The sequence below is a fragment of the Candoia aspera genome, chromosome 5 (assembly GCF_035149785.1).
Source record: "Candoia aspera isolate rCanAsp1 chromosome 5, rCanAsp1.hap2, whole genome shotgun sequence".
In the NCBI taxonomy this organism is placed as follows: domain Eukaryota; kingdom Metazoa; phylum Chordata; class Lepidosauria; order Squamata; family Boidae; genus Candoia; species Candoia aspera.
The window spans coordinates 93,302,090-93,323,649 of NC_086157.1; the positions used below are offsets into that span (position 1 = coordinate 93,302,090).

At 39.4% G+C, this 21,560-nt stretch overlaps 1 protein-coding gene across 1 annotated transcript in view; it reads left to right on the forward strand.

Moving 5' to 3' along the window:
* Positions 1-1,313: 1,313 nt before the first annotated feature.
* The window catches only part of UBL3 (ubiquitin like 3), a 44,917-nt gene continuing 24,670 nt past the window's right edge, over positions 1,314-21,560 (forward strand). The window contains exon 1 of the mRNA XM_063305723.1: positions 1,314-2,498. Within this exon, the coding sequence (XP_063161793.1) occupies positions 2,472-2,498 (27 nt within the window). The 5' untranslated portion in view covers positions 1,314-2,471. The remainder of the gene's footprint in view (positions 2,499-21,560) is intronic.

Here is a 21,560-nt window from a genome sequence, read left to right on the forward strand (position 1 = left end):
TCATGTTTACACTCTAGGACTTAAGGGAAGTCATATTCTCTTTTATTGGAATCGTATTACACACTCCACACATATGAGAATAGTGCTTACCTACTTTCACAGGGTTAACATCTGTGAATGGTTTTTTAAAATACACACGTGTGCGCACACACACACATATACAAGCCTGTGGACATAGCACTCTTTCTGTTCCATTTATGACTGGTAGCTTTCTTATGCTACAGTGACCACTCTGCTTCTGAAGGTTATTTTTTTTAGTCAGTTCATTCTTGACAGCTTTTTAAAATTCCACCGGTTTGTGGGTCCCAGCCAGCTTCTTTTTGCAGGTCAACATTGTAAACAAAACCAGAGGTCTTTGTGTGCAGTGTATCTCTAGATCTATTACACAAGAGAATGGTTTAGTTATTCAAGGACAAGTGAGTTCCATCCTCCACGGTGACCCTGAATTTGGCATCCACCTCCTGAGGGTGAGGTTCCTTCCACCATGTCATGTTGACTGCAGATATTTCACAACCGAAGCAGGAGCCGATTGTATAGCACCCAGGCACAGAGGCCGCCAACAAATGCAGGGCGTCCTTGTCAAAAACTAGTCAGCCTGGGTGCTTCGATCTGATCAATCGGCAGACGATTAGTGGTTAAGAAGTTTTCAATGCCCTCTCCCAAAAGCAAACAAATGAAGATAAGCTATCTATATTTGCATGGCTATTATTTACTCTCGCCACATACTTCAGGCAACTAATTGGGAATCGACGAGCCACTCAATCTTATCGGCGGACTGGCTTTGGTAATCACGAACCTCTCACTTTTATAGCCTTCTGCCCACAAACTTGGTCGTCCTCTCAGTTGAACTGATACTGACCCGGGGTAGTCACCTAATCCCGAATATTTTGATTTTTCCGATTGCCTGAAACGGTTATCGCCTCGTTTTGTAGCTCCTTGACCCTGGTCGTCAATGAAACGTTTCTTTTTCGCATGTGCTGTATATGTCAGGTTCCGGATGGGAGAGAAAGGGAAAGTGTTTTAGCCCTACGACTGAAAACCGCCAAATCAAATCTCAGCCCCGTCAGATAATGCGCTTTTGATTTTAGCAGCAGGGAATTTCCAAGCCCTTAGCGACGGCTGCCGAAGGCGTAGCTGCCACAACAGCCAACAGCGGCCAAAGCCAAAGTTGCATCACGAGGAGAACGCGGCCAGATTTCAAAACTACAATTCCTAGGATGCTGCGCGAGCGGCATGCGCTGCTCACGTCTATAATGAGTGGGCGGGGCCGCGCTTGATGCGTCTCCGAATAGCGATCTGGAGGCGGAGCCAAAGAGGCGTGGGGGATGGGGGCGTCGGGTCAGTCTTTTCCGTGCTGTGTCCCCTTTTCTCCGCTCGGCGCAGACGCCATGTTGGCTGGAAGGGAAGATGACAAGAGGTGGCTGCAGGAGTAGCGGCGGCGGCGGCAGGCGGTGAAGGGTACAGAGGAGCAGCCTGCATTGGGGAAAGCTCTTCCCAGCCCTTTTTCATTCAACGGGCTCTCTGGTCGGCGGGAGGAGAAGGAGCTGCTCCTCCGCCTCAGCTGCGGGGGGCTTCCGTTAACCATCTGCTGCTGAGGGAGACCCCGGAGGAGGAGGAGGAGGAGGAGGAAGAGGCGGAGAAGCGACTGTGGAGAAACGAGCCGGCGGCGGCGATGAAAGCCGAGACCTGAGGCGGAGGGGGCGGCGAGGGCTGCTGCTCCTGCTGCGAGAGGCAACTGCAGTTTAAATCCCCCCTTGAGCTGCTGCTGCTGCAGTTTGAGGGGGGAGGGTAACATTTCTTTGTCCCTTCCCCTCCCTCTTTCCCAGCTCATTTTAATGCATATATTTTAACTCAATATTATAAATGCTGTAGGAAGCACCTTTCCAAGGAAGAGAATCCCCCACCCCACTTTCACTTCGTGAGAATCGGGCGAGATCACCCGCCCCCCAAAGAACTTTGGCCTCAGGGAAAGAGGACGGTCGCTTGCTTTACTTCATTGAGTGCCTGTCGCTTTTTTTCTTCTTCTTCGTTTTAATGAGGAGGTGACTCCGACCCAGAACTATCCTCTGAATCATCTTCGTCATTCATTATTGGTCTAGGCTGGAGAGGAAGAGCAAGAGAGACGAAGAAAAGCGCTCGTACACAATTCATGTTGTTGTATGTTTTTGCCTGGTCTGTCTGGCACAACTGGTATTCGTGCTGCTGCTGACAGGAATCCGTTTCTCTCTCTGGTTTCCCTGTGGTTTCCTCTCTGATCCAGCCTTTTAACACCAACTGGATTCTTTTTCAACCCCAATTGTCAGTTTCCTTGCTCTGGGTCAGGTGTTTTTACTGGAGGAAGCAAAGGCACAGAACTTACCAGGAACAAACCAAAGATTGGTTAGCTGGAAGATCTTTTTCCTGTGTTGTCTTGGCTGGCTTTTACATTTATTTTCTTCTGTGTTTCTTGAAACCAACAGCATAATATCAAGATGTCTAGCAGTGTTCCGTCTGATATGGTAAGTTCAAATTTGACTTTATTTCCAGAAATACAAGGAGCTGACTTCCAAAATGGGGGGGGGCAATTAGTTTGGGTTGCAGCAAGAAGTGTTTTGGTATGCCAAAGGCCAGATTATTATGGTATAAGCTTTTGTAGGCTAGAATCCACTTATTAATAATATTTATTAAGTTTATTCACAGCCTTTTCTCCAGGAGCTCAAGATTGCTTACACAGGGGTTTCCCTTCATTTTATTTTCATTTATTCCTACAACAACAGTCCTGTGACGTAGGTTGGGCTGAGAGTGAATAACTGGCCCAAAGTTACCCAGTGAATTCCTTTTGGTGAGGGTGGACTTGAATCACCCCAGTTCTGTACTACATTGATTCTTCCTAACAGACCTGAAAGGAAAAAACATCCTACTTTTAAGTGTAGTAGAATTAATTATCTGCTTTGTTTTATTTAACTTTTTATAAATATTTGAGATTTAACTTGAGCAGAAGTATAAATGAAACAAAATTATATTTTCATTAGACTTGTTTTGTCTGAATTAATCAACATTTTATTACCTTTCTGTCCTGTTACAATTTTATTATTTGAATCCAATTAAAGAGTGCTTAATAACCTCAAATGGTCTAGAAGGCTATAATTTAATACATTATATTGGGTGCAACATAAACATCTAGACACTCTTCTCTTGAGCCACATCTTTCTGGGATAATGTTAGAAATGTCATGCTAGTAAAGTGCTGAATTAGTGATCAGAGTATATTTTAAAGTCTGGACAAAAGGAAGCAAAATCATATGCTTGAGAGAGTACCACCTACAGGTATTCTTATGAACAAACATGTCTGAATCTGAATTATTTCTAAACTTTGAGATATAATTAACTTGGTTCCTTTTTGGCACTAAATAAATATGTTTGGTTTTCATATTTAAAAACTGCTTATGTGGTTCTATTTAAAAATAAATGGCAATTGCTTTGTGGCATTAGTATGGTGTTCCTGCTTTGTACATGTGTACAAATCGAATCTCAGCTTTCAAAGCTGCAGTTTATGCTTGTAGGAGATTGTTTTTGGCTTTCCATAACAGGAAAACAGTAACTTGTGACCAAGTCACTACTGTAATAAACGTTGCACCACAGCTTCAAACTTTTGCTCACAGTGACTGGGCAAAGAATTAGAGAAAAAGGACAGAAAACAGTGTTGATTTCAACTTCAAATTTTTACTTGATTTTCTTTGTAATGCTGTGGCATCTTCTCATCTTTCATTATAGTATTCTACATTTTTTCTAACAACCTTCTTGAAACTATGAGCTGTTTTTGAAAAATACCCCCTACAGTAAGTTAGTAATAAAATAGATAGCAGTAAACTCTCAGCATTATCCACTGGTAGTTCAGTACTTTTGAGATTGTATTATGCTGGAATTTAATTCTGAATGGACGTCAATTATTGTATGAGAAGCACCATTTAATAGAATAAATAAAGCATATCCTTCTGTACAAAGTCCTGGGGGTGGGCACAGAAAGGTAAACAGTGTTTCGTTTCAAACCCAAAGCAAACACCTCATATTCTGGGTGCTTTGGCGAACCTTTATGGATTGGCTGCTGTCTGGCAGAAACAAAACTTGGAATGTTTTTGTTCTGTGTTTCAACTGAAACCAGTCCTACAGCAATCCCAGAGTGATTTTTGCTGGGTGGATAGAGCAAAGCTGGTGTCCGTTGGCCCCTTTCTCCCCTCCTCCTGAAACAAGGATACATTGTGTCACTCTTGCCTCCTCCACATGGCCTGTACACCCACTCCCAAATAGTCTCAGTTCCCATAGGCCTGCCTGCTCACCCTTGCTCTTCCTGATAACTTTTTCTTTCCTGCCCTCCTCTCTCAGCTGCTGTCACTAAACAAACCCCTCAGCGTTGGCATTTCCCCCCACATTTCCCCCACTGAAATTCTTTTGGGGAAAAAAAAGCATTTCAGTCTGTATCTGGAACAAAACAGCCCTGCTTCATTCCATATCCATGTTTTATATTGGATATAAGCCAGCCAAAATCAGCTGTTCTGTGCATGAAACTGTACATGTTTTTGCATATTCTTAAATGTTGTAATTGAAATTTGGAACTTAAAAGTGCTTCACTCTGAATGAACCTTCATTAAAATATATTAGAAATATATTCTGCTTTGTTGTCTTTTGCTGCCTGCTCTGAGCATCCCAGATGGGCTTTATATAAAGCAAATCAATGGCCATGTTGGCCATTGCAGTGAGTGCTACAAATTGCTTATGTGAATATATTGCGTGTTTTGGTTTTCTGCATAAAATGCTTTCTGTTTTTGAAGTAGTTATGTTTGACTTCTGCAATTATATTTATAACTATGTAGTGGTGCACATAACTGGCTCTTAAAATTACAAGTATAAGGCTACAGAATGCTTAGGAATTGTCCAGAAATGATTTGGAAAGAATATTCATTGCCCATTGTAATTTAAATTATAAAAAACCTTAATAGGAGAAGTTCATACTGAAACAATTGGTTCTTAAGCTGATTGCTTCTAAGAATTATATTTATTCAGGTATAAGTGATATTTCTGTACTTCATTCTGTGGGACACCGTCATCTTACCTTCAGAGAACTAGTTCTACAAAATGTTACTATTTTTCTTATACTAACAAAGTTTGCTTACACAATACATTTTGCAAAATAGCAACTGCACTTTTTTTTTAAAGTTTTCCAGGCCTGTGTAAGAGACTTGAATATAATCTTGTTAACAGCATGGTATGCTAATGCCATGGAGTAAATGGAGTAAAGCATGGTATGCTAATGCCAACATGCTAATAATCATGGTATCATGGAACTGGAAGCTCTTGAAGAAGTTGGAATCAGGGCAACTAAGACTAGCAGCTGATTCTACCTACTTCTAAACTTATCTCTTAATTAGAATAAAACTTGTCTTATCAGAGCAGTGGGATGAGGGGGTACCCATTACCCACAAATGTCCATTAAATTTGAGAGTAAATCATTTGCAGTCATTTAGTCTTTATGTAATGATGCCATTATGCAAATGATAACATAAACTGACACATAACACATAGATATAACAAAATAATGTAAATTAAAATGCTTTATCTAGATTTCTTCAGATGCAGTGGATTTGTTATTTTGTATGTTATAAGGATGTCTGGATGAAAATTTTGTCCATTGCATCCAAAGTTTACTAAATGGGGGTGGAGGGGTTACAGTAGTCCTCCGTTTACAACGATACTTGAGATCAGAGTGATGTGGTTGTAAAATGTGACATCACATGATGTCAGGTCTGGCAGTTCCTGTTTCTGTCGTTAAGCGAGGACCACACAGGTCATTAAGCAAGGGCCTCATGTGATCTCAACTTCCAATTTCCTGCTGGCTTTCCATTGACTTTGCTTGAGGGAAGCTGACAGGGAATGTCTGAAATTACGATCATGTGACCATGGCTTACTGTGGTGATGTAATCATGAGCCAGGCACCGAGCACTCAGATTGTGATCATGTAACCACAGGGATGCAGCAATTGCTGGAACTCTGAGGACCAGTCATAACAACCACTTGTTCAACACTGTCATAAGTTTGAACGGTTTCTGGACAAGTGGTCTTTAAACATGGACCACCTGTAAATAATTTTTTTCTGTATTATGAAACTACGGTAATCGACTGTATAAATATGTTTAAAATACCTTCATTATGTTGAAAGGTTTGATATTTACATGTGTCTGGCTACTTGAGCTGCATAATTTATCTGCTAAATAATTTAGTTAAAGGTATTAACAATTGTTCTCCATCATTTCCATTTCACTAATATAATCAGGTTTTCTACACATTCCAGACATACCAAGCTTGTGGTGTATAGCTGATGAAGCAAAATTGTTAAAGATTAAGGCCTAATCAGTCTGATGAATTGTTTCAGTTTTGTTTTAAGTGATCTTCATTATGGTGTCTGCACTTATTGATCAAGACAGTTACATTTTCTTCACCTAAGCATATTTCCAGGCACTGAATAAAATTGTCAACATTCCATGGAAAATACGGTTTTTTTAGAATTTAAAAATGTGTGGAACTAAAGAACAAGTTTTAATTTAGTAGTGTACAAAAATGAGAAGATTGGTAATAGGAAGAAATGTTTCTCCCTCCCTCTCCCTCTCAATTCCAAATTCTGTGTAATACTACTGCTGCAATATTTAGGTATTCTGTGCATAAAAAGGCTGCCATCTTCTTCATAATTGAATAAGAGAATGGTCAGTTGCTATTTGGATATATGGTGTATTACATTTTTTCTCATATATTTTCGAATGAATGAAACCCATGAGCATGGAATTTACAGTCTCTAGATTATAAATATTTGAAAATAAACAGAAATTGCATCTTAGTCAATTACAGCTAGATATACAGTACTAAAGATGTATCTAGATTTACATCATAGCACATACCTTAAATTTACAGAGTCATTACTGGAGAGGAAGCAATGAAGGAAGCTTCTTTTAGTTAAGAGTCACTCATATGAAATATTTGTAACAGTGGCTCCTCCAGTTATGGATGAACTTGAAATGAGTTTTAGCAGTCCAGACTATTTATGCTACTTTTTCACATGAATTAATCTTCTGAGTTTATATAAGGAGATAGAAATATATTAGGTAATATAAGCTTAAATAAAATCAGGTCTTTCTCAATTCTGAACTTCATTCCTGGTAACTACATAGATATGTCCCATGTTGTTTTCTTGGCAACTGCTGCTGTGGCAGTGCAAGCTTATGCATGGGACTGGGCTATTTCAGGGACAGCATCTATCTACCGGTCCCATTAGATCTGGCAGAAGACACATGCTCTGGGTCCTGTCAGGGAATGTCATCTGGTGGGGCCCAGGGTGAGAGCCTTTTCGGTCATGGTGCTCTCCCTTTGGAACATCATCCCCCCGGAGATTAGATTGACTCTGGCCCTCTTAGCTTTTTGCAAGGCCTTAAAGACATGGTTCTGCCACCGGGCTTGGGATCCAGATGCGTGGTGGAGCCTGTACAGTGGTTATATTGATTGCTGTTAGTTTCTTATAACTTGGCTGTTGATCCTGTTGCATGGTTTTTTTATATGGTTTATATTGCTTTCTGTTCTTTTATATAATTTTTTAAATTGTTGTAAATCATGTATTTGAGATGGGTGGCCGTATAAATTGAAATAATAAATTAATAATTAATTGGATTAGTTGAAGTGATGCTTGTTAAAGAACTAAATTCAGTGCATTTAAATAACAGTTAAAACTGAAAGTCTGATATATGTCACTGTTTACTAATCCCAGGTGAAATGAATTTAAAAAGTATGATTTCATCAGAAGCTTCAAAGTATTTTTGTAGTATTAGATATTCCTAAAATATGCAGTAAATTTAGAGCAAACCATTATATTATGAATATATAGTTGAAGTGTAAGAAAATGTATTTGTAAATAAGAAACTCTGTTAGTTCAAGCCAAGGATCCGTTTAGTTTCACAACATATTTTGTGATGGCCGACAAGATTTGTTTGTGGTACATTAGAAGCAACTGTTACACAGTGACATTACCCTAGAACCTAAAGTTCCTATTTAGCTATCATTATTAATAATTGCAACTCCTTTTAAACCTATCTGAGGTAGTGGAAACATTTAGGTTACCTTGGGTAACCTTGAGAAAAACAGCACGGTTGAATTAGATTAATTCCTGGATAAGAGATTCCAAGGACATCCCACAGCTATAGGCTAAGCTGAGAAGTTGAAAAAAATGACTTGGAAGAAGCAATAGCAAACCATTTCTGTAATAATAATAATAAGAACAAAAAATTTATATGCTGCCCAACTTCCAGCAACTCTGGGCAGTTTACAATGGTTACAACATTTAAAAAACAAGAGAACAATACAGAAAACACAAAAACAACACAAGGCAAAGGGACAACGATGGCAGAGGGGATTGGAAAGGAAGAAGGGGACATCAGTTGTCTTCTCCAAAGGCCTGGGTGAAGAGCCAGGTTTTTAAGGCCCTTCAAAATCCCAGTAGGATTGGAGCTGTTTGAATTTCAGGGGGAACCTTATTCCACAGGGCAGGCACTGCTATAGAGAAGGCACACTTCCAGGGAACCAAGAGGTGAGATTGTTTAATCGATGGAACCTGGAGCGTACCAACCCTGCTAGATCAAACCGGTTGGGCAGATACTATGGGAGACAGGTGGTCCCTCAAGTAACCAGGCCCTGTACCATGTAGGGCTTTATACGTAGCAACCAGCACCTTGAATTGGACCCAGAAGCAAACTGGCAACCAGTGCAGCTCTTAAAATTAGCAGAGGTGTTACATGGGCATATCGAGGCATGCCCATCATTGCCTGCACCACTGCATTCTGGACCAGCTGAATGTCAGGAAAATCACCGGGAGATTAATTTGACTTGTGGCAGTCTCTTAATATCTTATCTAGTGGCTTCTTATGGCAGTACAGGTAGTCCTCAACTTACGACCACAATTGGGACAGGAATTTACATTGAAAGTTATTGTGGTCATAAGTCACCACATGACCGGACCTGATTTTATGACCAATTTTACGGTGCTCGTTAAGCAAATCATCATTGTCATTAAGCAAATCCAGCTTCCCCAATGGGCGTTTTTTGCTGGAAAATGGTAAAAAAGCCGCAAAACGCGATCACATGACCACAGGACACTGCAACTGGTTGTAAATGTGAGCTGGTTGCCAAGCACCCAAAATACAATCATGTGATTGTGGGGGGTGCAATGTTTTACGATGCTCAGAAGTGCTTATAGGCTGTAAAGCACCCATTCCAAAGCTGTTGTAACTTCAGACTCATTAAATTAATGGTCGTAAGTCGAGGACTACCTGTAAATTCTGTCAACTGATACATGAATTTCTTAACAATTTGAATAGTTGCCCCTAATTATAGAAAATATCCTTCTGCCCCTTTATGTCATACTCATTCAAGTCCAATCCTTAATTTTCCATTTCCATACTTGCTATCACTGTAAATCGTTGGATACATCTTCCTTTTCCTGTTTTTGTGGTCAGCCCCCAAATGTGCAAATATGCTACTGTCAAAATGTGACTAAGCCACTGGAATTGCAGAACTGCTACTGTTTCCTAAGTAGAAATACCATGAATGAGAAAATCATTTGGCGATATAGGTAAATTAGAAGATTGACTTTAAAATGAGAGAATAATGCTGATGATACTGTATTTATTGTATGCAGACCTCAGTTTGAACAGTGCCAGTTGGTACTGGAAAAAGAAAATATCAACAGTGACATAATCAGATATTGCCTTGGGCTCTCTGGGAAGTGAGGAAAGAATGAGCGGCCCCATTGCATCAGCTATAGGGAGTTCTGTTAACTGTGTGCTGCTGAGAGATGTTCTGCTAATGATTTAGCAAATTATGTCAGATATACTGATGCATGAACATAATCTTTAAATAGACATGTTTGTGTTTTTGGGGGGTCATCGATGGGAAAAGAAAGGCGTAAACTACATGTGTTCCATCTAGGCTGGTTTCTTCCTGTTGTGTTAATAGTGAAGAAACTGCTAGGTGCCATTCAGTGACAGCTAAACTCTATTGAATTCTCATTGCAAATGTTATTTCTGCAAGTAAGCTCACTGAGACACACCTATATAAAACAACTATCAACAAGTAGTTCAGGATATCTTGGCTTTCAAATGAATTTGGGCCTTCTGGAGTCCTGCTGCTTTTGCATTTAAATTCTTTTAGGCTTGTGGTAGGAGCTACACTGGAGCCTCTTTCTTTGCAAAGGCACAGCCATGCCTGATTTTTTAAAAGTTAGAGTTGGGGGAAAACAAGCTCAGCTCAGATTAAACCCAAGGAAGACAAAGTTGCTGTTCATCCTGGTTTCCTAGAAACATCAGTTCTGGTATTAGCTCTAGATGGTGCCAGGTCTCCCAGAAGAGCAGGCCTGTGACATTGGGGCCTCCTGGAATTGTGGATCCTTCTTGAGCAGCAAATAGAGGCCATAAACAAGGATGGAGGGTTCGAGGATTGCTTAGCTTTGGCTAATCATGCAGTTGTAGTTTTGTCTGAATCAGGAGGTCTTGGCAACAGTGATTACGCCTATATCGGCACTTGGTTGATGTGCAGTGTGTTATATGTGGGATTGTCTTTGAAGATGACCCAGAAACTACAGCTGGCATGGAGTGCAGCAGCCTGACTGCTAGCAGACGGCACCTGCTACTGTAGAATAATGCCTGCTTTAGGGTTGCTTTTATCAATAGGTTTCTGGGCACAAATTGCTGGTTTTCACTTACGAAGTTTTACCCTCAGTGGTGCCAGGTTCTTGTTGCCTGACTTGTTCTAGATGAATACATTCATCCTATCTAGTCACCTACAGAGGACTTGCTCAAAGTTCCAACTCAGCAAGAAGTAAAACATGCTAAGCCAGAGGACGTTATTGTCCCAACATTCTGCTGTCCCCAACAATATGCTTGGCCTCTTTGCTCTTGGCATTCAGGGAAACACTTAGAACATTTCGTTTTAGGTAGGCTTTTGATGCATTTTGACGCGGTGGCGCTGCGGGTTAAACCGCTGAGCTGCCGATCGGAAGGTCGGCGGTTCGAAACCGCGCGGCGGGGTGAGCTCCCGTTGCTAGTCCCAGCTCCTGCTCACCTAGCAGTTCAAAAACATGCAAATGTGAGTAGATCAATAGGTACCGCTTCGGCGGGAAGGTAACGACGTTCCGAGTCGTCATGCTGGACTTTACGTCGAGGGAAACCTTTACCTTTTTTGATGCATTATGCCTAGCTGATGGTGTTGAATGACAATCTTTTTCATGTATTTCATGTATTATGTTGGTAGGTTGTTTTATTGGTAGGGTAGGACATTTGTCATGGCAAAATTGCTTTATTTTGATGTTTCTACCATCCAGAGTCATGTGATTGTGGCCCTCTAAAAAGTCTGTTAAGTAAATAATAATATGGCACCTGTCAGTGAATATAGCATAGTAATCTGCTGTGTTGAAACAGAGTGGAATGCTACACACTAGTACATTGTAGAACAATGACAGGAAAATGGTGTTTGAAGGGTCATATGTATTTTATCTGTCAAATGTGAGCATTGCAGTTACAGAAGTGAAATGATGCTGCTGTTCCAAGTTAGTTTTTTTTAAGAAGTCTGATGACTGCATATGCACCTATGCAGTTCTCTAGGAATGCAAGTAAAAAATAAGGTCAAGGAGATGGTAGGAAAAATGGTTGTAAAACAAGTTCTGTTCTCTCTGAGAAGAGTTACAGTGTTGTGAGACTAGAATATACAATTCAGTAGTTGACAGAAATCATGGTCTTCTTGTGCTACCCCTCTCCCTCCTTCCTTCTCAGCATTAAGGTAATTTGGGAGGAAAATAGAAAATATAAGAAAGTTTTAACAGAACGAGGTGGGTGAATATATACATTTTTTTTGAGTGAACATTATAGTACTATGTTAAAATACTAGCATAGAGGAACCATTGTTTGTTTGTTTGTTTGATTTGTATAGCCACCCATCTCATCTGAGTGACTCTGGGTGGCTCACAGTTAAAAATAACAAACAAATTAGATATGCAGATGTATTTAAACCACTAATAAACATTAAAATAAAAACTAATCATAATCAGCAGCAAAGCTCATCAGTACATCATATTCAACACAGCCAATGTAAAAGCTCTCCCCTGCTACTAGACCCCCAAGCTCAATGGCAAAGCCATGTCTTCAGGGCCTTCCTAAAGGCCATCAGGGTGAGTCTAAGGTTCGGGGAGTGATATTCTAAAGGGTGCCACAGCATAAAAGGTTTTCTTCCTGGGTCCCTCCAGATGACACACTTTTGTAGGTGGGACCTGTACATGGCTCTCCTCCTGGATCTGATGAGATGGGAAGATATAGCTGGGGAGAGGCAGTCCCTCAGATTACCCAGTCCCGTGCCATGTAGTGCTTTATAGGTCATTTCCAGGACCTTGAATGGAACCTGGAAGCATACTAGCAGCCAGTGTACCTTGCAGAGTACATGGGTAATATGCGCTGATCAAGGAGCACACATTTTGCATCTTCTACAGCTTCTGAATGCTCTTCAAGGGCAGCCCCGTGTAGAGTGCATTACAGGGATACATTTGAGAGATGACCAGGGCATGAGTGAGTGAGAGCAGAGCCTTCCTGTCGAGGAATGGGTGCAACTGGTGCACAACATGAAGTTGTGCGAAGGGCCTCCTGTCCATGGCTGCCACCTGCTCTTTGAGCAGGAGTCATGAGTCTAGGAGAAGCCCCAGATTGTGCACTGGGTCTGTTTGGGGCAGTGCCCCCTCTCCAGAACCAAAGATAATAAATCCCTGGAACTGGCAGGCCCCAAAACCCAGAGCCCCTCAGTCTTGCTAGGGTTGAGCTGAAGCCTGTTGTTCCCCGTCCAAACCTTTAACAGCCTCCAGACACCGGGACAGGACCTCGATAGCATCACTCGTTTCACCAGGGGCGGAGACACAAAGCTATGTAGCATCAGCATATCATCCCATGGCAAATTATTATTATTAATTAATATTATTGAAATAGTGTACACTACTTTGATTACAGCCAATATAGAAGGAGTAGGTCTTAAAGAAGTAATAGTCAATGGCACTATCTTTCTGGGCTTTGAATTCTTGGTAGTATACGGAGAGTAGCTATCTTTAAAAAATCATTTTAGATGGGCTTGTTTTATTTCCTCCTCTTTATTTACTGGGAAGAACCTTTATTTTTTTCATAAAAGGACTGTTTGATACCTATTTGCTCTTCACTATAGATATTTTAGCAAAGGTTTTTTCTTACTTTAAGTAAATGTTCAAATTCATGTGATGCCAGAAATAAATATGGCCTTGGTAATTCTATGAGGTGGAAATTACTTTGGTCGTTTGAACTCAATTTAGGTAGCAGTAAAAAGAATCTTCATTAAGATTGGTGTTTAATCCAATTTCTAAATATGGCTTTCCATATTTGATTAAATATGACTTTCCAGATAGTGTTGGTCACATGAGTAGAGTTGTGAAGCCTGGGGAGAACACCAGAAAAATGGATGAAGGTCTGTGGGGGAGGGTTGTTTTTCCCTGTTTACTTTTTTGTCTTTTGTTGTTGTTACGGTTTTTTCCAAAGAATTTGGAAAAATACAAAAGGTTTATGGAATACTTGCATTAAAAAATGCTGAAGGCATGGTAATAACATATTGAAGCAGTTTATTCCTTCAAAATGATCTATAAAACTATGCAAGAGGAAGATTTTTCTACATGGGATCGTTATAACGTCTAAACTAAAGAGAGTATTTATAAGAGCAGCATTTATTACTGCCTTAGCCATGGGGGTTGGGGAGGAGACCTTAGCCATTTTCACAAGAAAAGGAAGAGTCATGTGATGCTTTCTTAACTTGTGTGCTCTCTTGTTTGTTTGATGGGATAAGTAACTGGACTGGGCAGCATTCCATATATTGCTATAGAGACTAAATTGGAAACATGGAACTGATTGACCTGCTGGCTACAAGTTTTGGAGTTGGAGGGAACTCCTCCTGGTCTTGTAAGTCTGCCCATGAAATCCACAAAATGCTGAAAGTAAACACTGTAGGCTACTTCACTGAAAATTGAATTCTGAATTAATTATATTAGACCTCTATTTAACCAGGGAAATCAATTAATATAATCTATGTGAGCTGTGATGGACAAGAATTCAATTTTATATTTTGTGACAAAATTACTAATTAAGCCACAGTTTAAATGTTGGAATCAACCAAACTTTTAAACTTAATACTCAAGCATTATTTTATTATACGAAGTATAATATGCATCCGAAGTTATATATAACACATTTTGAATGTATGTGCAAGTTACACTAAGCCATGAAGCTTAATTAGCAAAAATGCACTAGCTTGTGATTGTTTTTAATGTCACCTGGGTGATATGGCTAGCAAAAAATCAATTCGTGGTTTGTTTAGAGATAAGGATTTTGTTCCAGATGTGGCCAGAACAAAACTTAAATAAGCCATTGCTGCATTCTCTGGTTAAATCTCAATGCTTGGAGCTTGCTTACTGTGTTTGAACAACATACTTATTGTAAATAAATCGTTGAGGGCTGTTAGTTTATGGATTAGCATGATGTCTAAGCTGGTTTTTATGTATCTGATGTACCTGTAAAAGGTACTAAAAATACTACATTTTTTCCCAAGTTTCCTTTTACTTAAAATACTTTTTCAAAAACTTCTGGAAATTTTACATTTCTAATTGAAGACAAGAAACATTTTGTTATAATATACATAAAATCAGAACTAATTAGAAAGAAACATGATATTTAAAACTAAGTGATATTTCCTCCCTTTGGTAATTGATAATCTGTAAGATTAAAATTTGCCCTAATTTTGTGTATGGGTTTATGACTTCTGACTTATTTTTTCTATAAACCTGTTGTCATACTACCTTCCTTCCATGCTCTTACCCAATCTATTTGAACATATCCCTGATAAGCCATTTATCAATAAAACACTTTATAACCCATAATATATGCAAGAATCATCTAAGATTTTGTTGACAAATATGCTTACATTTTAATGTCCTTTTTAAAAAATCAAGGTCTGAGATAAGGAAATAAAATTACAAATGGGTCTCTGTGAAAGCACTAGGTTTAGAAAGTTATTTTAATGCAATGTTTTCATTTCATTTTTTCACTCTAAACTCATAGTTTGATTCTAAAGGTATTGTTGTCCAGAGCAAATACACATCAGATTGTACAAAGGGAGGTGGGTCTTATCTGCTTGTTTCCTTTGTTTCCCTATTTATTATTTTAAAATATTTGTCTTTCAGAAAGTGTCCAATTTTTTAGAATGAATTTGCAAAGATATGTAAGGAGCTGTTAATAATAGAAGAGACAGAAAAGATAAATTCTATTAACAGAATAGTTGTTGGAGTCCATGCCTTGGATATCTTAAATAGAATTCTATTTAAGTTTTCCAGAGGTGTTATTTTTGGTGGAGGGGCCAAACCTCGCGTTGGAGATTTGTCTCTCTCCAACATTGTCTGCTTTCTGGAAAAAGCTGAGGGCAGAGGTTTTCTACAGGGCTTTTGGGGCTCTTTGCACTGCATTTGAGGTTTTATTTGAAGTTTATATTTTGTATGTTGTTGTATATTTTTATTTTGAAAGCCACTTGGAATCCTGTGACTGTGGTGGGATATGCTTGATTAATAAATAAATAATACTGTACATAAATTCTAAATTACTTCTGTATTTCTGTTTGGAACGTGAAAGGATAATTTTCAGAATATTTGTTAGTGATACCAAATAATTGCTTAAAGCAGTTATCTATAATATAAATGGAACAAATCCTGGTATTCTCTCACCTTGCTTAGTTTTTTTGTGGCCTCTTTCATTTTGTGACTATAATGTTTCTACTCAGAATGTTGGTGGATTTGTGGGTAATTGATACTGAATTTGAGCACTTGTGATCTGCAGCCAAAGAAAATTGATTTTTAAGGCTGTAATCCTAAATACTTGACAGTAAGACACATTAATCTTAGTAGTATTTCCTTCTGGATAGACATGCAATAGATTGTAACAATAAATTAATGCTGTGTTTCAGTTGAGAATTCAATTTGATTATTTAAATTGGTTCCTGTTAGTAATATGAATTTCCTAACAGCTAAAATAATTACAAAAATATTTTCAAAAAATTAAGAACATGCAGTATTTGGGAAATATATCAAAATTGCTACATTTTACTAATTTATACAAAAGTTAAATGCTACACTCCTTGATTAGTGGGTAAACTTGCTCATTATGAATATCAAGCTGCAGTGATTAAGAGTGTTCTTGCTTATTTATTAACTTATTTTAAAATATAAATATTTATTTATTTATTTACTACAAATATTTCTCTACTGCCCTATTTCACAATTCTAGAAAACTTACGTTTGTAATACATCTCTAATATATATCTCTGACATACTTGCCTCAATATCTACTAAATATCTTTTTCCTCTTCTTCTTGGATTCCTTTACTTCTATTCAGAGACTGGAATTAAAATATAAGCCTTTCTGTGTGGAGCACAGGAAACTTTTGGAAACCAAACACTATTAGTTACTGGGCAAGAAAAAGAAACATCTGTAGAGGACAAATGCTCATTATTTGAACAATTAAAAAGGATGAAGCAATTAGTTGCACCATCAACTTAATTAATTAATTATTTAAAAGATTTGTATGGCCTCCCATCTTAAACACAACTCTGGGCAGTTTATAGCAATAAAATTAATAACTATAAAATCGTAAACCATAAAATACAAAAACCAAAACCTGGCATCTCAGTTATCCACTTTAGATTCCCCACAACCAGCTCCAGATATCCTCATTCTGTCCCAGTGCCTGCGTAAAAAGCCAGGTCTTGATGGCCTTCCCAAAGGCTAAAAGGATGGGGGCCTGCTGAATCACTGGGGGGAGGGTATTCCATAAGGTAGGGGCAGCCACAGAAAAGGCATCCTTCTGAGGTCCCTCTAGATGACAAGATTCAGGGAAGGGACCTGGAGCACGCCTATGGTAGCATGGGCAGATACTCTCAGGGAGAGGCAGTCCCACAAGTAACATGGTTCCGTGCCATGTAGGGCTTTAAGGGTGATAAGTAGCACCTCGAATTGCACCTGGAAGGAAGCTGGGAGCCAGTGCAGCTTGCGCAACAGAGGTATAATGTGGGTGAACCTAGAATCACCCAATGCTGTGCATGCCGCTGCATTCTGGACCAGTTGCAGCTTCCAAGTAGTCTTCAAGGGCAGTCCCATGTAAAGCACATTGCAGTAATCCACACGGGAAGTGACTAAGGCATAAGTGGCCATGAGCAAGGCCTATATAATATTAAAATTAGCATATGTACATTTCCTATAATTTCCCATATTTTCTTATAATTCTAGCCATACTGGCTGAATATTGCACTAGATGGAACCTAACATACTTCAAGGCTAGCATGTTGAGGAGAACTATACTATAGGAAGGTAACAGACAATGATCAAAATTTGCCATTTCTGATTCTCACTATTAATCCCATAACTTGGTGGTAACCAACAATTGTGCTCTGTTTGTATTATTAGTTGCTTTTAATGCAGTGTATTAATGCAAAGCAGTTGAGTTTTAAGAGTAACTTTGCCTGCCTGCTATGCAGATTAACATTAGATCAAACTATTTTAAAGAAAGAAACAGTTTTTAAAAAAATCCTAAGGTCAACGTTAAAGTTCATAGACACCCAGAATAGATAGATTATCTTGACAGGACTTCTGTAAAACACATATGTTTATGTCTGAGAAGTTACGAATTGTGGACACGGTTGGATAACAAAGAAAAAAACAACATCGAAGAAAAACTAATTATACTGATCTAAACCTCTCTACCTTGCACCACCATTTAATTCATGGGGCTTTGCCAAGCTTTGCAACCTGACCTGGACCAGAAGTCTAGTAATGGTAACTCATGCCCTCATCACAGCTAGGATAGCTCACAGCAATGTGTTCTACACAGCGCTGACTTTGAAGACTACTTAGGAACTGCAGTTGATACAGAATATGGCTGTCCATGTGCTGAAGCATGAAAGTTATTACAACCATTTTTTAAATGTATGTACATATGTATGTATGTATGTATGTATGTATATTGCCACCACTGTGTTGGCTTCCAATAGGTATAATTTAAAAAGTTGGTTTTAATCTTTAAAGACTTGGATCCTCAGTACTTGTAGGACTGCCTGCTAAAGATACAGCTATCCAGTTTGCTAGTCTTAGTTGAGGATGTTGAGGGTCCCCAATCTACAAGAGGTGAGGTCTGTGGGAGTTCAGAAGTGGTTGGTTTCCGTGATGGCCTCCATATTATGGAACAGACTTCCCCCAGATGTCAGGATGGCATTAATTCTGATGACCTTTTGTAAAGCTGCCAAGATAGAATTTTGCGTAGGACTTTTGAGAATTAATGTTGTCCATTATAGGTTGACGCCATTTTTTGTTTATTATTGTTCATTTTAATTGGTATGTTGAATTTATCTTGTTCTTTTAAAACTTTATTTACTTACTTACTTCCTTACTTCCTTACAGGTCTTATATGGCCGCCTATCTCATATAATGATTCTAGGTGACTCATGCCAATCCATAAAAACATGGCTAAAATAAAGTACCCTTCCCCCCAGTCATCAGACCAAATATCCTCCCAGTTTAATCCCCATCCTAGCCCAATGCTTACCATGAGTGAGTAAACTGTTTGTCCCTCTACACATCAAAAGCAATGTGATTGTGCTGGCAGCTGTGGGTGTGCTATGCAAACAGTTTACAGTAGTCTCTTTAAATCTTTTTCTCTCTAATCTCTCTGTTCTGTAGTAGGGGGAGAGAAAAAAGCAAGTGATTTCTGTGGGCAGTCTCTCCTTTGCCTGATCCTTTCCTGCTGCCAGTGTGGTCGCATTGCTCTCACTGTGTAGAAGAGCAAACAGCTTACTCTCTTGAAATCTCTTTATCTCCAATCTTTCTGCTCTGTGAGGGGGGGGAGAAACAAAAGCAAGCAGTTTCTGTAGGCAGTCTCTCCTTTTCCTGATCCTTCTGTGCTGGCTGCGGGAAAGGGTCAGGCAAAGGAGAGATTGCCTACAGAAATTGCTTGCTTCCCCCTTCCCCCCTGCAGAGCGGAGAGATTGGAGACAAAGGGATTCCAAGAGAGTAAGCTGTTTGTGTAGCATGACCGCGGCTCTCAGCTTTGGGCTTCAGCGCCATTGCATTGCTTTTGGTGTATATAGGACAGTAAGCAGGCACTTGAGCATTCCAAAGGGCAGGAGAGTGGTTCCGAGGCAAACAAAAGTGAAGGTGTGAAACTGAGTAGTCTTGTCTCTTTCTAGCCGGAAAGCACAGTCACAGTCACATGATTTCCCACGTATATAATGAAAGTTATACTTTCAATGGGAGTAAGGTTGGGCAAGAAATAAATAAACCACTTGATTCTCAAACTTTGCAGTATTTCAGTTGCCGCTGCGGGATCATGCAGGCAAAGCATTGAGTGAGTTTTGATAGTACTCTCTTTTTGTCTAATGTTTTACTGCTCCTCTAATAAGATCAATTTAGTAGAATGATATACTGAGTCAGTTCCTGGCCTATTTAGACAACATTTTTTACACTGGTAGTGGTCCCCAAGATTCCAAACGGAAGTATTTCCTGGTTCTGTTACTTAAAATCCCTTAACTGCAGTAATGTAAGTTGAATGTGGAATCTGTGCTCTAACACTGAACTATGGAATTTCTCTGAACTTTAGAAAGGGCTAATTAATTCATTTTAGATTAATGTCTGCTGGCAACCATGTGGATGTTATTTTTTTTAAGGCCACATTCTGTTGAATAACTGTTAACACATTAAGAAGCATAAAATTATCTTATTTTAAAATTACTTCTTTTATTAAAATAATTATTTGATACATTATTAAACAGTTATTAAGTAATTATCAAATTAATTATTGAGTTGATAATTACTCTTTTCAAATATTCTTTTAGCAATTTTGGAAACAATTTATATGTATAAAATAGTTTATATTAAGAGAAACTGTTCTTTTATATTGGGTCAGTATTGTGTATTTCAAATCATAGTTGCTGTTTATATAGGAAGGGAAGTATACATTTGTAAATGAAACTGTAACCATGTGAGCTATTGTACTGTACATCTGAGAAATAATGTAGATATTATGTGTTTAAGATTTACTGTGTAAAAGAAGGAGAATTAGGACAGTTATAAAAAGTTGATTTCTCATTTCTTATAGTCCAATACAATCAAGTTAAAGTGAAACTATGAAACTTGCAAAAAAATTGTTCCTGAAGTTACAAGAAACATTTTGTCCTAAAATTTGAAATTTGAGTTATGAATTGAACTTAAAGTCATTCTTTTTTTTCACCCCTCCACCAAAAAAGAGGAGAAATCTTCTGAACATCTTATAAGGACAGATCAAGCTCTGGGCATCAATAAGTGTGACCAATGCCGTTTCCGTCCCATATCCTGGCCTGAAGCCTGACTGAAAGGGGTCTAGATAATCTGTTTCTTCCAGAATTCTCTGGAGCTGTAATGCCACCACTTTCTCAACCACTTTCCCCAAAAAGGGGAGGTGGGAGACTGGACAAAAATTATACAGTATAGTAGGGGGTCCAGCGATGGTTTCTTGAGGAGAGGGTGTACCAGCACCTCCTTAAAGGCAGTTGAAAACACCCCCTCCCTCAAGGATGTATTGTCCATCGCCTGGACCCAGCCACATGTCACCTCCTGGGAAGCTTTCACCAGCCAGGAGGAGCATGGGTCTAGATGATAGGTGGTGGCATTTACTGTCCGGAGGATCCTGTCCACTTCCTCGGGTCCAACAGGATCAAACTGTTCCCAGATAACATGGTAAGTACGATCCCTGGGTATCTCCACAGACCGTGCCTCACGCTTGGAATCTAACGGACAGATCCGAGTGATTTTGTCTTGCAGATGCTCCGAAAACTCCTCTACACGGCTCTGTAGGTGGGTCACTGTGCCCACCTTCCCCAACAGAGATTGCGTGATTTTAAACAGGGCCGTTGGGTGGCATTCTGCAGACGCAATAAGGGCGGAGAAGTATTGACGCTTTGCCGCCCTTATCACCACCAGGTAGGCCTTAATAGCGGCTCTAACCAGTGTTTGGTTGGATTTGGTCTTTGTCTTCCTCCAGCGGCACTCTAGAAGTCTCTTAATCCTCTTCAGAACCCTCAGCTCCTCCATAAACCACGGGGAGCATCGGGTACAATGAGGTAAGAGAGGTTGCACAGGCGCGATTCTGTCCAAGGCCCCAGCCACCTCTCTATTCCAGGCGGCGGCTAGGACCTTCGCTGGACTGTGCAGCAGATCCTCAGGAATAATCCCCAGCTCCCTCTGAAACCCTACCTGGTAGTTTAGTTAGTATAGCTCAGTTATATAGTTATATTTAAATACTAACTTTAAAATTAGCATCCCTTAAGGATTAATTTTGTTTTTTCTGTCCAGAAGTGGTTCTTCAGCAACTGCTTTATAATGATTGGTGCCAAATATTTAGCTCCCTGTCCTGTTTTAGAAATTCAGT